The following is a 16,958-nucleotide window of genomic DNA, read 5'->3' as shown; positions in this document are numbered from 1 at the left end:
TTTTTTTACACTTTCTAAACTATCTAGCATTTCTGTGCCAAGAAAAGATGTTCGGGAGATTAGTGAAACTTCACCAAAGCCTGATGCTTTGTTAAAACAAGGTAAAAATAACTTTCTATGGGAAAACATATGTGTATGTATTTACTTAGTTACATAAATTAGACCAAGTTTATGGTAGGCTGGTTCATGTCTTAATGGTAAAATACAGGATCTTTTCCTATAGCATAATATATTGAAGAAGAACACTTCTGAAAGTCTAGAGAAACTTTTTTAAACAAACAAACAAAAGAGCCCAACAAAATAACCCCAAACAAAAAAAACCCACTCTACCGCACTTATTTTAAATGCAGACATGCCAAACAAAGGATATAATCATACAGCGCACACTGGCTTTATAGGTTATTTAATATTTGGCCTTTTGCATTAGACCTTCACAGGTTTATTCTCACCATAGTACCCATAACAGTTATAGCTAAGTTGCCTTTATGCACTCTCAAGAAACTGGAATTGTGGATTAATTTGAAAGTTTCATTTTGTGTGATTAAACTCTTAGAATTAGCTTGTGCTTATTTTTGCTGCTGCCTGCTCCCTGTTCAATATATGTAAACCACAGTGTAAACCTCTTGGAATAGAGGTTCTCTCAATTGTATTTTCATACATGCCCTAATACAGAAGATCCTTATTTGTGTCTATAGACAGTAATATGGTAATAATCCTAATAATAGCTCTGAATAATTTGATGCGCAGAGAACACTAGGCCAGTTTGGCTGGTTAAGACAAATGATGGACAACATGGGGTTGCTTTTGAGGTTTGTTGAATTTGGGGGTGGAACTGTTAATTAGCAGTCTTTCCTTCTTCTCCCCTTGTCCCCCACAGCCCCAGCTACTTTTTTTGATTAAAACATTTGGTCAAACTGATACTTCCTGCAGTGCTAACAAATGCTGGTCCTTTTTACAGCTTTTGACCAAGCCCTTGAATTCTGTAAAAACAGAACTGTTCCTAGTAACTGGAAAACAGAATTGAAAGAAGACAGCTCCAGCAGTGAAGCTGAAGAAGAGGAAGAGGATGAAAAAGAGAAAGAGGATAACAGCAGTGAGGAAGAGGCAAGTGAAGTTTGTAAAGGGCATAGATACACAGCCGATAAAAATTAGTAAGACTGCAATATTTAAGAAGGTCTTTTTAACCTTTGGGAACCTTTAACATGTTAACATAGGCAACATTGTTAATGTAGGCAACATTATTGCCTCTCAATGTTCAAAATCTTTATTCAACAAAGATTGGTTAATGTGAAAATACCAACTTGAAAATCTTAAAAAAAAAAAAATAATCTTTGAGTCACTAAGTAAAAAACATGTAGTCAAAAGACTGAGTCATTTCTTAGGGTGATATTAATTCTTGGGCTATAATGTCAGTTGTGGCCGAGATGGGTTTCCAGTTTGTAGTTCACTCTCCCTCCAAATAAACAGTTGTTTGCCTTTCTGTAGTAATGCAGCGTGTTATAGAGTGCTGAAGGGTGTAGTTTCCCTCTGTAGTTTGTCTTGCATCTGTTTTATTAATATATTATGACAGTGTTGATTTATTTTCCCCTTTGTGGCCATGGAGCGAGTTCTGTGAATGCTAAAGTTGTGCTGCTGTAAATAGCTGCTCACATAAGTAATGATAAACTTTTCTCCTGGCTATAGAGCTGTTCCCCCAGTACATACCTATGTCTTACCACACATTCCAAGCCACAGGGAAGCTTGCTACCTTTTACACAGGAGAGCTCCATCTGAGGAGGCAGCTCTAATCTGTTACTGACCTGCGTTCTTGACATACTTGAAAAATAAAACCAAATTAAGCTGGTATGGCCTTGCTGTTGTCTCTTCCTCCCTTTTGTCTCTGGCACTCTGTCCTCTTTCGCCTTCTACCTTACCCTTTCCTGCCCCCAAGTTGCCATGCTAGGCCTTCAGCTGTAGGTCCTCTTGCAAAGCATATATTGGAGGAGTTTGCACTGTTCTTTCCCTGCTTCTAGCTGTAGAAAATAGTTTACTAGTTCTGGAGTGCTGAAAAGTGAGAGATTTTGAAACCTTTAGATAATTACCAAGAAATCTGAGTAGTTGTACCTCTCTCATTGGGTCTACTGAAGAATTGCTTCACTACAAGCTATCTGTCTGGCTACCCTGATGTAAAGAAGCAAAAGAGCTTTCAATCAAGGCATTAGCTCATGCACTCCTCTTCCACCTTTCTTCTCTCTTTTGTACTGGAAGTATGGAGTCCTACCTCGTGCTTGGTTTTTTCATAGTCTGTTCTTCCCTGCCAGCCTCCTGACCAGAAAAAAAAAAATGAAGAGGAAAGAAGAAAAATAGTGGAAAGAACTTTATTTTACAGCTAGCTGTGAGGCTGGAAGAGGGGCTTTTGAATCTTTTGCTTCCTCTTGTACCTTCTGGTGGTACTCAAAATCTGTATCTGCCCATTATCACTTTTTCTGTTGCTAGGGTTCGAGAGCTTTCTTTAATATGTTATGCAACTGCCAATAATGCAGTAAACTGAAATTCCAATCAATAGTGGAATTGTAAAGGAGAAACTGAACTGGTTTGAGTCTTAAATGGTTGATATGATCTTTCTCTCAATACATCGTCCTTGGAGATTGTGACTCTGGTATGCCAGAAAATGGTGTTCCATCTTTTATTCATTCATTTCTTTATTTTAAGATTAGTTGGGAGACTGCAAAGGTGTGGAGTAAAAACTTCACCACCTGTCCATGCCCATGAGTTCATTCTGCCTCTTCTTTATGCTCACAGGAGATTATCCAGCTCTGATCAAAAGTTACAAAGCCCAGTTTGCAAGGGACGGTGCTCTGCTTAGTATTTTCAGAAGCAGGGAGTACTTCCTTGGGCTCAGCACAGTTCCTAAACTTTGAGCAGGTTCATGTCCAGCCATGAGTGTGATGAATGTAGATAGGTTTGTACCTGTGCAAGGTGACATATTATCTTTGTAATCATTCCCTCACTACTTGTAGGTGAAAAATATAGTCTTTAGCTACAGTGTTTGTAAATATTTTACCTTGTACCCTTTTACACCTTCTCTCTAGCTCCTCTTAGTTGTATGTGGTGTTTTATGAGCTAGTCTTTCCATGAGCTAGACACGAAGATCTCATATCAGGCAAATATTTTGGGATTTATTGTGACATCTCTTGTGATATTTTCTTCTCCAGTATCCAATGTTTCAGTCACCTACTGAACCAGGAGGTTTCTAAAACAGAGGCAAAAATCTTTTAATCTTTTTTTTTTCAAGTTTTATGTTTGCAAGCTGAATCCTTTGCTTGCTATCAGTGTTTCCTTTACCACCTTTGCCTGTGAAATGTGAATGTTCTTAACCAGATGTTTGTCTGTACTATAGGCAGAGCTGCAGCATCACCTCATACCTCTTGGTGAAGAATTGCTAGATATACCTGATTTCTGATGCTCCCACCCTTTGAGGATGTATCTAGTATACTGGTTTCCTTTCTCTACCCAGCATGTCCTAGCTCATTGAAGTAGCCTGCTCTGGGCTCTGCTGGTATGCTAAGTATCAGATAGATGCTCATCACGTAACGTCCCTCGCAGAGACTTTTGCTCTTGCGTTGCCTTTGCAAAACTGTGTAATATTTTCATTGCATTTCTGTTGATAATTATACCTAAATGACAATTATTTCAGCATATTGGGAATATTGGTTCTTCATTTTTTGCCTATTTGCTCTGATACATCCTCCAAGTACATTTGATGAAGTATAAAATAAGAAAAAAACAACTTATGGGCAATAGTTTTAGCTTTCCTTGACCTTATTTTCAGCCATCCATCTCTTTCTTAAATAGCTTCAGCAGATGATGTGGGGTTTTTTGTGTTTGTGTTGGGTTTTTTTCCCTGTTTAATAATGATATTTTGTTTCTATTGATTTCTCAGCTGACTTGCTATAACTTTAAAGACAATACATTTTGTTCCCTTGCTTCAGGGTAGGTGAAGCTTTAATATTTAGTACAAGGAGACTGTTGAAGAATGGACAAGATAAACATGGAATGAAAAAACACTAAAGGAAAATAGTTTCTTTTAGATTTACTGAATAACTTTTATTAGTAATTTTTGGAAACTTCACAATTAGTACTAAAAAAGTATTCAGAATATTAATCAAGTTATATTTGACGTATTGTTTTGAAGTAGCTTAGCCATCAGAATTTCTGAGAATTTTGCTTATGTGAGTATCTTACTGCTACTGGTTGCAGCAAGTCATGTTTCCTAAGGAAATTACGAAGTGTTATAAAATAAGCTGTAGTGTTTTGTTATGAAAGTCCACTGTTTATTACTCTAAGTGAATCTAATACAAAGATTTATTAGTGCAATGAACTGAACATCCAAAATATCCATTGTTATTTCAGTTGTGGGATTGATCCTGCTCACCATGCGTTCAGCCCGTACCCCATGGCAGCATGCATGCAGTGCCATTGGCTGCGGTTTGCCAGTACTGTGGATTAGAACTCCTAAGAAAGTGCGAGCGCCATTTCTTCTTCACTTCATCCCTGAAAAGTGGCATAGTGTATCCAGGCACCGAGGAGTCACTTAACTGCAGTAGAAACAGACCTGAGATTTCCAATATTATCTCCTGATCATTAATAGTGCTGTCTCCTAGACTTTCTGCATTAATGAACAAAATCGAGAATACATCTTGATTTATGGTATCACTTATGATACTTCAGTGATCAATCAAAAATCCAATTTCAATGTGTCTTTACAGTTATTGTTTTATATATTTGGAAAAACTGTAGTTTATAGAACTTACTTCCATGTGGCATAGCACTTGAGAGCATGTGTCTCTTTGTTTAGTATCCTGTTGCTGGCTACAGTAAAACAAGCTTGAACATTTGAACCTAAATTATCACTGCCATATGTTTCTTAATGAAGGACTGGAACTCAAAACAGTGATAATTCTTGTGTGTATTACTTTAAACAGGAGGAAATAGAGCCATTTCCTGAAGAACGAGAGAATTTTCTTCAGCAATTATACAAGTTCATGGAAGACAGAGGTAGGCATTTTAATCTTTGACTTGTAGAAGCTGAAGATAGATGTATTGCTTAGCAATGCTTTAAAGAATTGAGTCTGTAAACTAGTAGTGCTTTGCAGTTCGGTTTTGGAAACAGTAAGACTGTATTCATCACTCCTGGCTTCCCTGCTATTTAGAAGATAAGTCTTGTCACTTGACTCTTCTCCTGAAATACAGTCACTTGTTCCTGCTTTCAGAAATAAATGGATAGTACCTCATATATCCCAGTATATTTTGTACTGTGTACTTACAGTGTGTATAATCAAACATTCAATATCCTCAATTATATTAAGTTATATACTTAGTTTCATAACTTCTACACTGCAAGAAAAGTACAGTGTCTGTGGAGACAGGGGTGAAGGTGTTTAAATTAGTATTATAACTAGTTATATTAGTATCTTTTTAATTACATGTGAAGATGAGTTGCGGAACTGTTTACAAGAGATGACAATGTGGTAGCTACTGCTAGTAGAGTAGCATGGGAAGCTTCAGCTCTTTGAAGCATTGTGGGATTTGTTCCTGGGGAAGTATTTTTATTTTTTTTAATTGTAATGAGAGGACTGAGGCTTTGGGCATGGATGAGGCTTTGGGCAACATGGTCTAGTAGAGGGTGTCCCTGCCCGCAGCAGGGGGGTTGGAACTAGATGATCTTTAAGGTCCCTTCCAACCCAAACCATTCTATAATTCTGTGATGACTACGCAGCTATTTTTAGATGTAATTCTTTCAGCAGGTGAAATAAAAATAGGTATAATATAGGTAGCAAGAAAAGTTGCATCATTTATGCATGTTCAATAATATATGGAAGAGTGTATATGTATGAATTAAATTACATTACTGAACTACAGGGAAAATGGATTATTAAGCCTCTTGAGTTTGTTTAGTTTCATGAAGAGAAAGTACCAGATGTGTGAGGTGATCAGAGGGAGGGGTTTACAATACTGTATTTAATAGTGTAGTCATGCCTATGATGTGGATTTCATGTTACTCTGAAAAAGATATTTCAAAACACTGTAATAACTGTCTTTGTTCACAGGGACTCCTATTAACAAACGTCCTGTATTAGGATATAGAAATTTGAATCTCTTCAAATTATTCAGACTTGTACACAAGCTTGGAGGATTTGATAATGTAAGTATTAATATGATGAGTATTCCAGGGCCATAAAATCTGAGGATGCTGTTTATTTTTGTTTAAATAGCGATAAAGAAGAATCTTACACAGGAGCTTTAGACACACGAAAATTGAATACTACAGCTATGTAAGACACCCTGTAGCTCTGAAAAACATGCTTTAACAGGAACCAGAAACTAATTATATTCTAAATAAATTACACATCTTCTCAGCATGTTTAATTATTGCTGTATAACAGCATGTGTGTTTCTGTGATATTTCGAGAAATGTTTGTCTGATAAAAAAAGTTGTTACCACAAAAAGTGAGAAGAGTCACTGCTCAATAAAATCCCAGAGACAAGTAATCCAGTTTAAGGTCTATGTGAGGCCCTTAATTCCTATCTGTTCTGGGCATTATATAGAAGAATGTGCTGACTGGGATTAGTGGATTGGTCGTGAAGCAGTAATTGAAGCATATGGAATTAATGGCCAAGCAGATTCTGTTACTGCTTTGGGCTGCTTCCCATAAATTTAACCAGTCTGCTGAGGAGGTACGTTTGTACAGTGACACCTTTCTGATATACAAGAGAGGATCTTGTACTTAGGTATTGCAGTACATCTGTTTTACCTTCACAGATGGTTAGAAATGAGCTTATCACACTGTCACAAAACTCTGACACCAAAGGGCATATTAAGGATGTAATGAAAGACCAGTAGCCACTGTATCTGGTGCAGTGCTGCTAGCTCTGAGTATTGTTAATGCTTTGAATGAATTTTTTCTTACCAATTTAATTAAAATTCTAGCTCTGGTTGTTAATAATTACTTACAAATATAAAATAAAAATTATGTACTCATTTTTCTGATGTTTGTATTTTCTTTCCTTTGTTTTATTACTGCCTGGAGAGGAAAGCCTGCTGTGGCTTACTGAAATGCAGAAATGCTAAATTGTTTAAAGTAGTAATATTAGACTACAGTTTGCATTATGGTGAAATACTGTGTGTGTGATAAATAGTAATTTTATAGATAAGAGGAAATTAATTACTTTCCAAAGTTGTGAACTTTGACTTAGTCTTTTTTGTGTCAGTGAGTTAATTCAAAACCTGTGACTTCATTTACTTTTAACAGATTGAAAGTGGAGCAGTGTGGAAGCAGGTTTATCAAGATCTTGGAATCCCTGTATTGAATTCAGCTGCAGGATATAATGTTAAATGTGCATACAAAAAGTAAGTAATAAAACTATGAAGTTTGTGCTAAAACAGCACTAGAAAGAACTGAAATGAGCCTGTGGTAGTGGTAATATACATAGAGTCCATAACTTTACAATACAGTTTGTTAGGCTTTAAACATACTGTTCATGTTTTAGCTTCTGCTAGGTAGCCTGTTCTTTCTTGAAACAAACTTGCTTATCGCAAGCAATTTTTTTCTTTTAGATATCTCTATGGTTTTGAAGAGTATTGTACATCAGCTAACATTGAATTTCAAATGGCATTGCCAGAGAAAGTGACAAGCAAGCCTTGTAAAGACTGTGAAAAAGAAAAAGAATTGAAGATGCGTGAAGAACCAGAGCAGGATGTAAAAGAAATAAAAGTGGATAAGGAGGAGCGCAAGCAGGAGGAAGTAGCAGTAGTACAAGAAGAAGAAAAAAAGTTAGCTGAGAATGATAATGAAAGTAAAGAAAATGATAAGCCCTCTGTTCTGGTAAAATATTTTAATGTTCATGTTATATCCTGTTTGCAAAGTCAGGTGGTGTGCTGATAACCATGAATTCATGTCAAGATTGAAATCTCCATAATGGATTTAAAAGAAGATAAAAATGTGGTGTAGATGGAATTCAGAACAACACATTTAAGCCACATTTATCTCTAGGTGCCTGTTTTAGGGAATCGTGATGTCTGACTTGTTAGGAAGCAGCTGCAACATTCCACTTATTTGGGGGCCTCCCAGGTCAAATGGAGACTAATTAGCGTGCAGCTTTATCTCGATCTGGGTAATGCATGCTCACAGCTAGCTACAGTGCCGATACTTTTATTTTGCACTTAGACGTGCTTTTAAGCCCTCATAAATCTTGCTTGTGAAGCTCTACAAAGACCTGGGCCATATGATGTACGCAGTGATCTAACGTAGTTCAGTGGTCCAGAGAGACACATGTTTATACCTTTTCAAAATCCATTGTTGACTCAGTGGTTTTAGCAAAGGAAGTCCAGGGTGATAAGCTGAAGTGCTGCTCTGTGCAGGCTTAGCAATTTGCTCTGGAAGCAGTGTAATGCATCAAGTCAGTGTGTAACACAACTGTAATGCTTCTGCGTGTAAGTGGCGGCCAGCCCTGGTCTGTCTGCCGGTACTAACTCCAGGGTGAATACCAGCTAGGCCAGTACTGATCTGTCTGCACCCTTTACCCTATGAAGCATTCATCTTAGAGATTGCTTTGCAGTTCAGGTCTAAGAGCTGCATGCCTATATCGCTAGCTAGGACACTGGCTGCAACTTTGAAGTCTTGTTATGTTTAGCTTGAGATTTTCAGAGGAAAAAACAACGGAGGTGCTGTAATTTTAGAACAGGCCCTAGACTCTAGATTTTTTTTTTTTTGCTTGTCTAACTTCAGTGTGTTTTGTCTGCCCCTTCTTAAATCCTTTTTATCTTTATTTCACCTTATAAGTTAACTAAAGGTTTTATTATCCTAGGGAAACAAAAAAAATTTGCCAGATTCTGCATATACTCAGCCTGATCAAGAAAAGGACTTAAATATAATCACAACTGAAGATGAAACCAAACTAGAAGATAAAGAGGAGGAGAAGATTAAAGAAATGGAAAATCCTACCGTAAATGCAGATGCTGAAGAAAAAGAAAAATCAGGGTAAGTTACTCTGTTTGTAATCAGATAAGGCATCTGATGTGTGTTCATTAAATTTTACTCTTGTAATTTGAACTGCAAGTCAGATGTCCCTGTAGTGGATTAGACTATTGGATCTTCCAAAGATCTCTGTGTTCCTAACTTTGTCATGGTTAGTGCCATTGAAGTTTGTGGATCTAACAAAAGGCAGCTTAAGTTTTTACAGGGTCCAGGCCTAAATATTTATAAGTTGAGTGAGCAAACAAACATACAAAGCATAGGTGACTATTTGATTTAAGACAAAAAAATTGCAGCCATTTCTGATAGTATTTGTCTACTTAATTTTGCTACAAGTATTTCACAAACTTGCATTTTCCAGCTTTTGCTGTTGGACAGCGGTGTGTTATGGGTAACACTGAAAAAGATGGAAGTACCTTGCATCACTTAGTAACAGTTTTGCTATTGAGTGGGCATGATACTGATAGGAATCTCTTGTGCAGTCAGTCCTTCAGACAGGAGATTTGGAAGCAAGAGATTGAAGTAATAGGGATGCTCAGAGCCATGTAATCAATGGATATGTGCAGGTGATCTCTCTGTTTACTTTATGGAATGGGCAGGTTTTCCTGTTTCAGTGAAAAAAATAAAAACGAGCTTTTTTAAGCAGCCATACAAAGGATACAAAGTTTACGACAGCATGTACTCCTCACTAATACCCAGTGTGTTAACAAGTAATATTCTTGCGATTAGGACCCTCATACAGTAAGATTTCAAGTGGTAAGAACACAAAAATGGCCATTACAGGTCAGATCGAAGGTCTCTTTTAATACAGTATCTTGTCTTCAGCAAAAAACACTGACAGATGCTTAGAGGAGAAGCTATTACAAAAGGGAAAGCAGATAATGACACCTTCTTTCACAGCAATGTGCATATCAGGGATGGTTGTGGTTTTTGGTTTGGGTTTGTTTTTTTTTTTTTTCACTTAATACCAGCTGTTTTCTGACCAGTAATTCCCTTGTTAATTTCAGCAATCTTTGCTATTTAGTAGATCAGCTGTCTTAATCTTCTGTCTAAATATCATTAACTCTTAATGCTTTTTCTGGCCCATTAAGGGTTTTGATGGAATGGCGTAGTTCAGTATATTGATTTTTGATTAATTGGTAATAGTTCTTTTTATTTTATTGAGAGTTTTCATTTTCATATAACAGATTCTGGAAGGATCTTTCTGTAAAATGTTTTTATCTTCCTAAATATTTTCAGTGAGATTACTTTAGCAATTTCTGTAACTCAGAAATGCCGAATACTGAAAAATCAAGTTTACCTGAACTCAGTTAGAAGTACCTTTTCTCTATGGATGTAATTTCATTTGTATCGGATGTCAATTTTTTCTTTTTTTAAAAGATCAATTGCTGGAATTTGTTACATTTGCCATTTTAAAGCTAGGTGAGTTGTACTGTAACAGGTTTACAATGCTACTTTCAAAACATGTAACCAAATAGATGGAACACTTTGCATTGCTTAGAAAATAACAGTTTTTAAGGTTCCCTAAATTGTGTATTTATATGTGTGTACATTTGTGATATTACTTTGTGTTTATTTATATACTTGGAAAGTAGAGTGGCTTAATACTTACTGTGCTGCTATCATAAATGAGACATAAAATTGTAAGCTACATTTGCTTTATCCTTTATTGTTTTGGGGTGGTTTTTTATTCCTGATTCATGTCCATTTGGGTTATTTATGACATTAAAAATGTTACGAGTTTTCTTAGTGTTTTCTACAATTTTTTGTTGTTTTCATAAATAAAAAACTATTTCCTCTTAACTTTCCCCAATTCATCTGATTGTAATTGAGTTCTTTTTTCTCTGTTTCTCTTTATTTATCCAGTAAAAAATCTGATAACTAGTATTTTGCTGTTGTGATTTGTGAAAGATTGTAACGAGTTGCTTAGAATAGAAGGCACAGCTCTAAAAATAGATGTAAGTGGTGATGTGGTCATTGCTAGGGATATGTATCAAGGAATAATTTAAACTTGGAAAAATGAAACATTCGTAGCAGTTAATAGTCTGTAAGCATTTGTAAGCAGTAGTACTGCAGTAGTGCTGTTAGCATGATTTCTTTTCCTTTCTTTCCTCAAAGATTGATAGGAAGTACAAAATGCACTTCTGCCATCTTTAAAGAGTTTTTAAAAATGTAATTGTCATCCTAAATGCTATACAATGTTTTTGGCGTTTATACCATAAAGACATAAAGGGATTTTGTGAGCCTGATATGCTGGTGGGGATGTTGTATGACATTGTACTCTTCCACCCCAAAATTTATGGATTAGAAGTAGCAAAAATTATACAGAGAAGGGAAAATGCTGTGGCTTGAGTTCTTTGTTGAACTGAAATACAAAATGAAAAATGCATTTTTGTAGGTGGAAAACCAATCATGCAAAAAATACCCAAAATGTAATCAAAATAGTTCACTGTGGACTGAATTTTTGTCAGTGTATTCAAAATGTATGCCTGAAACCTTTTTTTTTTTTTTTTGAGCTATGGACCATCTATCTTTCATAATCCCAACCAAATAGCCAAACAAATCTAATACTATATAAGGCAGTCTTGTAGAGTTTGCTATTTGAATTTATGTCTGTAGGACTTCTGGCATCTTCACGTAGCTTACGTGTGTATACACACAAGGAACCAAGAGGACAGAAAAACTTACGGATTTCTTTTTACTTAATTTCTGTTGGGTGGACTGGATCTAATTCCCAGGTTCCAGATCTCAGGAAGTATTACTGGAAGCATGGGTTGTTTATTTTCCAGAGGTTTTATTTCTCTCTGCAATCCCACGTGTCTCAACTCTTTGAAATTGCTACCTCTTCAATCCTCTGGTCACTCCTGCATATACTGTAACAATATGATGAAGAGGAAAGGCTGAATGTGGTTCTCTTCCTTTCTTCCCCAGAGTGCCTGTTTCTTGCTTGTGTGTCTGTGAACACTGAGAATGAAGATTCAAAGGCAGCTTGCCCCTTATTCTGTACATGCTTTTCTTGGTTTTTGTGTGGCTAGTGGAAGATGCATGTGCTGGGTACAGGTTTGTGCAGCTTCTAGTCATAAAAACAGTAAAAAAAGGCCAGCGATGTGTTATTTCTCATTGGTCTGTCCCAGCTTTGTAAATCCATCCTTTTTCCTAGCATACAAAAAAGTATTCGTTCTTAGACAATGAATAAACAAAAAGTTTAAAAACCTCCTTATTTTGAAGGTCCTGCTAACTTCATGTTGTGGAAGTAATGGTCTTCAAATGTAGCATTGCATAGGGGTGCAGTTTTCCTTTGTAGCATCTAATGTTAACTGTTGTAACTATTCAAAGACTTGAGTCAAAGCCAACAAATTGAGAACCAGAGGGCTTTTCTACACAACAAACAATGTAGGCAGTTGAACATGTTCCCAAGAGACTGAGGCCAGGAGCCTAGCGGAGTTTTTAAAAGGTGTGGGTTTTTTAATATAAGCTAATGAAATAAAAATTAAATCTTTAAAAATTTCATAGTAGATACAGTTTGTGAACTGAAGTGTAGGTTAATTGCTAGTTAACCAATATTTGTAAGAATTTTTTTTTCCCAGATGATTAATCAAGCTCCAAGTTTTTTTGTTTGGTTTTTTGGTTTTGGTGGTTTGTCTTTTGGTTTTTGGTTGTGGTTTGTTGGGTTTTTTTTAACACTTCACTCTAAAGCATCTGGGACCGTCAAGAACTTTATATTGAACTGAAAGATTAAGTGCTCAGAATCCAGATGATAATTTTTGCTTTCCAACAAAAATTTGCATCAGACTTACATTGGTAGTACTTGGATTTTTGAGGTGAACAGACAAAATTCTTTGAAGTAATCCCAGTTACAGTACAGAAGGATTGCAAGTGGCTTTGTTCTTGTGTTTTCCTTCCTTTGGCTGAGGTGTTGCCTTAACTGTAACACCAGGAGGGGCTGCCATCTCTGGATCCTAACCTTGCTCTTTCTTACCAGGCCGTCATTTTCAGTACTCACAAATAGTTCTGACTTGGTCTTAGGAAACTTGCTGGATTTAGGTGTTTTTACTTCTTGAAAACTCTCTACTTTTTTTATTTCCTCCAAGGAATGCATGAACAAATGTTCTTAAAGAATACTTTAGAAACCTAAACACTTCTAGTTGTCTCATACTGTCAGTTTAGGTCTTCATGGTATGGTTTTCTGGGAGTTGGTACTGTCATATTTTGACAGTATCAAAAGGAGAAAATGCTAAACTGCTTTGGCTAATAATCTTGAATGGAGTTAAACCATTCATTCACAGGCAAGGGAAAAATCTTAATCTTAGAGCTGTTACATACATCATTACGTGCAGTAATAGCGTTTCCCCTCCTATAAGCAGTGGGAGGGAGCTAGGAGTAATAAAAGTAGTAGTTGAGAACTAGGTTAAGATGGGCATTGTTTCACGTGAAGGGTTTTACTATGTTTATTACCCTTATAGGGTAGGGTGACTACCTGCTGTGCCTGTGCTGGTGATGGCTTCTATTTGTACAAGAGTTAAATTTTCTGGAAACACTTGATGGGGATTTTCTGAAAGCAATTTACGGCGGGATTATGTAATAGTCAGAAGCTCTGTTTCACATATGGGAGATAACAGATTGTTAGAGGCAATGTTTTCTTCAGTTCCTTATCTGTTAAAATGACATATCAAAGCTTTATGGTGGTGAATCTCAAATGGTAGCAGGAAGGTTAAGATGTTTTGAAGTGAAGGATATTTGATACAGAAGGCGTATCTTCTGGCTTCTGGCTTAGTGTTGAGAACTGTATATTGAGATAGCTTTTTTCCAGCCTGATTTAGGTTTATATGGAATTGATTAGCTTGGGAGAAGGGAAAGAAATGAGTCGTGTTCATTGCACAGTTGGTGTGAACATCTGCTCTGAATTTTGGACATTTTTAAGAAGCATACTTCAGTAGTTTCATTTATAGGAACATATTTCTATGCTCTTATTTGTGATGTGTGTTCTATTTACGTATTCCAGCTGCTTTTGTATTGGGAAGGAAGTTTTTGTATAGTCATGTTTTCAGAAACAGTCTATAATTGATTTTTTTTCTTAATGTAGAATATGCACTGATACATACATATACATAAGGATTGTTTTTGATACATCAATAAGATGCTAATGACACAATAATAAAGTGTACAGTGGCAGCGTAAATGTACCAGTCCTGTGTGTGCATCACGTTAAATGGAAGGGAGGTGTCTTTGATGTGGAAAAAATGGTTCTGTCACCACATTTTACGTAGCTTATGGTCACTATGGAGGTTATTAACCATGGTAACTGTCACTGAGATTTATGTGTGTGGGTGAGCCCTTAAACATTCATCAAGTACTAGAGTGTGAACCAGTGCCATAAAAATGAAAAGTGCTATACTCCTCAGCCAGACTTCTGAACCATCCATTATCCTTTCGAGGAATGTTTCAAAATACTTAAAAAAAACTTGGCTGAACGATTAGAAGCAATAACATGAAGTCCCTTCACTTGTCTTCTCCGTAGCAGCAGAGGAAAACACTGGTGACAGAGTACATGCTTGTGTGGTTGTAGCATGCTGTACAACTCTCAGATGTGATTCAAATCAAGTTAGTGCCTTTCCCTTTCCCTTAGAATGATGGACTGTAACTGTGCTGTTATTCAGATTTTCTGTGTGTGTGTAGACAGAAGTCCTTGGAGCTTTTATTTTTGTTTTCTTTGCAACTTCAGAAGGAAGACAAATACCAGTGATTTTTTGGGGGTTTTGTTATTTTGTTTAATTAAAAATGAGATTCTAGTGTCATGGTGTAAGTACAGGTCTTAACGGCGCCTCTGCCTTAAAACTTAAGGGCATCTTAGTACAGCTGTGATTGAGAAGGAGTATGAAGGAGACTCAATGTCTTCTAGCTTTGTGTTACGTGAAGTAGAGGTTAAATAATGCACTAGGATGAGAAAAAGGGAAACAAAAATAGAAGCTAATTGCTAAACTTGAAGTGTCAATTACACTGGAGTTTATTTCTGCTAGTGGTTCAATTAACTGTAATGACTTAATTGAACTAATAATTGAAATAGTCTTGCTTCCTCAAGTTTTAGAATAACCCATGAAAAAAATAATCTTGCATTTGGCATCTCACCTGCTGTGTGTGCCAGCATGGTGTGTCAGGGGAAGTGTATTGGAGTGGCATTAGGTTTGCTGCAAAACAGGGATCCTAGGGGGCAAATCTAATGCTCCAGATCACACCCTGTCTCATAGTTGGGTTTAGTACCAGAGATTGTGGGTGGAAAGACATTTGCATGATACTGCAGTTCCTTTAGTGCTGTAATAGCATGCCCTATTTCATCTATTAACAACATCTATTTGTTGATATACTTACCCTTGTTATGGATGTTAAATCTTGTTGGTGTTAAGTCTTTATATTGACTGAGAATTACCTACCTGTAAAAATACTCTTGCAGTAATTTTAGCCTTTTAACAATTTCACATTGTCCTTTGGAACTAATGGTGTATAATATTTGTATGATCTAAACGTTTTAATGGTTTTACTTTATTGATAAATATTTTTGCATTTTAATTCACTAATTTCCTGCTTCTGAAGGTTTATGTTCCCATTCTGTGGGAGATGGGGTATTCTTTAGTCTGCAGTTGTAATTGGAAATGCTTTCGAGTCGTCCTAATAAGCTTTCTGGTGGTACTTTGGTTTCTGGAACACAGTTGCAGTTGTACTGCTGTGTCTCTTGTGCAGTGCATGCACATCAGCTGCTGCCTTGTTTCATCAGCTGCTGCTTGGGTTGTTCAAATTGTTGCAGCTTTGTGGCAGATACTACTTGGTACTGGTTTTAAGTTGACAATTATTGTCTGCTGCCAAGAGGTTTGTTTGTTTGGGTTTTTCGCCCCACCCCTCCCTCTCAAAATGGGATTTGGACTAAACAGCATTAAAGGAAATACAGTGCTCTCATGCATACATACATGGACAAATGAGGTTATGGCTGTGCATGCTGGATGGCTACAGTTACAATTTTCTCTTACAAACCTCTGTTTCATGGCAGTTATGCTTCTCCCTCATCTGCACTGCCAGGTTTGAGCTTTTTATGGCCTTGTGAAACAGTATCTTTTCTTCCTTGCAACTACTGGAATATGTTTTGGGTTTGGGTTTTTTGTTCCAGGACCTATACAAGTACACTGTTTTTTTTTTTCTCCTCCAAAATTATGAATGTTCTTTGCTTTTGGTTTCCTAAAACCTCCAGTTTATCATTGCTAACCAAACCACTCCTTAGAATGCCTTTTAATTGCAACCATCTCTGCTTCCATTGTGCTTTTGCTTCCTGACATTCCCTCCACCTATGTACAGTCTGTTCTTCACATCTTCTTGACCATCCAAGTTACTCAACTTCACAATGAGGGTTTCTTCACACATCTCTTCCAGAGGAGTTCTCGTATTGTCATGGAGTCTTTGTAGACTATCTATCGGGACACCAGGAAAGCCATAGGGTGATTAAGGTTAGAGACTCCAAACTTGTTCAGCTTCTAGAAAGCCACTGGCACTGTAATTGCTAGTGTCTGGAAAATCCTGAATCTCCCTCATAGGCATGCTTTTTTTTTGCAGACAGTATTCAAGGATTGTGCCACTAGTTCTTGGGGGGGCGGCGGAGAGGAAGAATTCTGGCAAAATTTAGTTTGTTACAATTTTGAAAAGTCTTGTTAGTAATGGGAAATCACAAGCTCATGTTGTTCTCGGAGCAGTGGTGGCTCTGCTCCTGATGCAGCTTTTATATGATAATAACTGTTACGCTGAAATGAGCTGGGATTTTTTATTTAGTGCAGCAGAGAGTATAATTTAAAAGTGTTTAAATTACTAGTTAGTGCTTCCTGTTATTAGCTGTGGAATTCTGTTCAGGAATTTTTCATCTGAGTCTTTGGAGACCTTTATTTGCAATTTCTTTGGGAAGTGGAT

At 36.8% G+C, this 16,958-nt stretch overlaps 1 protein-coding gene across 3 annotated transcripts in view; it reads left to right on the top strand.

Moving 5' to 3' along the window:
- The window catches only part of ARID4B (AT-rich interaction domain 4B), a 90,560-nt gene that overhangs the window by 50,833 nt on the left and 22,769 nt on the right, over positions 1 to 16,958 (top strand). For all 3 annotated transcript variants that reach the window (XM_075748715.1, XM_075748714.1, XM_075748713.1), the window contains exons 10-16: positions 28 to 101; positions 959 to 1,104; positions 4,965 to 5,037; positions 6,090 to 6,184; positions 7,293 to 7,390; positions 7,598 to 7,865; positions 8,848 to 9,020. In XM_075748715.1, coding sequence (XP_075604830.1) covers positions 28 to 101; positions 959 to 1,104; positions 4,965 to 5,037; positions 6,090 to 6,184; positions 7,293 to 7,390; positions 7,598 to 7,865; positions 8,848 to 9,020 — 927 coding nt within the window. The remainder of the gene's footprint in view (positions 1 to 27; positions 102 to 958; positions 1,105 to 4,964; positions 5,038 to 6,089; positions 6,185 to 7,292; positions 7,391 to 7,597; positions 7,866 to 8,847; positions 9,021 to 16,958) is intronic.

This window comes from Balearica regulorum, chromosome 3, assembly GCF_011004875.1.
Source record: "Balearica regulorum gibbericeps isolate bBalReg1 chromosome 3, bBalReg1.pri, whole genome shotgun sequence".
NCBI lineage: Eukaryota > Metazoa > Chordata > Aves > Gruiformes > Gruidae > Balearica > Balearica regulorum.
Note: the sequence above shows the minus strand (reverse complement) of the source record. Positions and strands in the feature narration are given on the sequence as shown.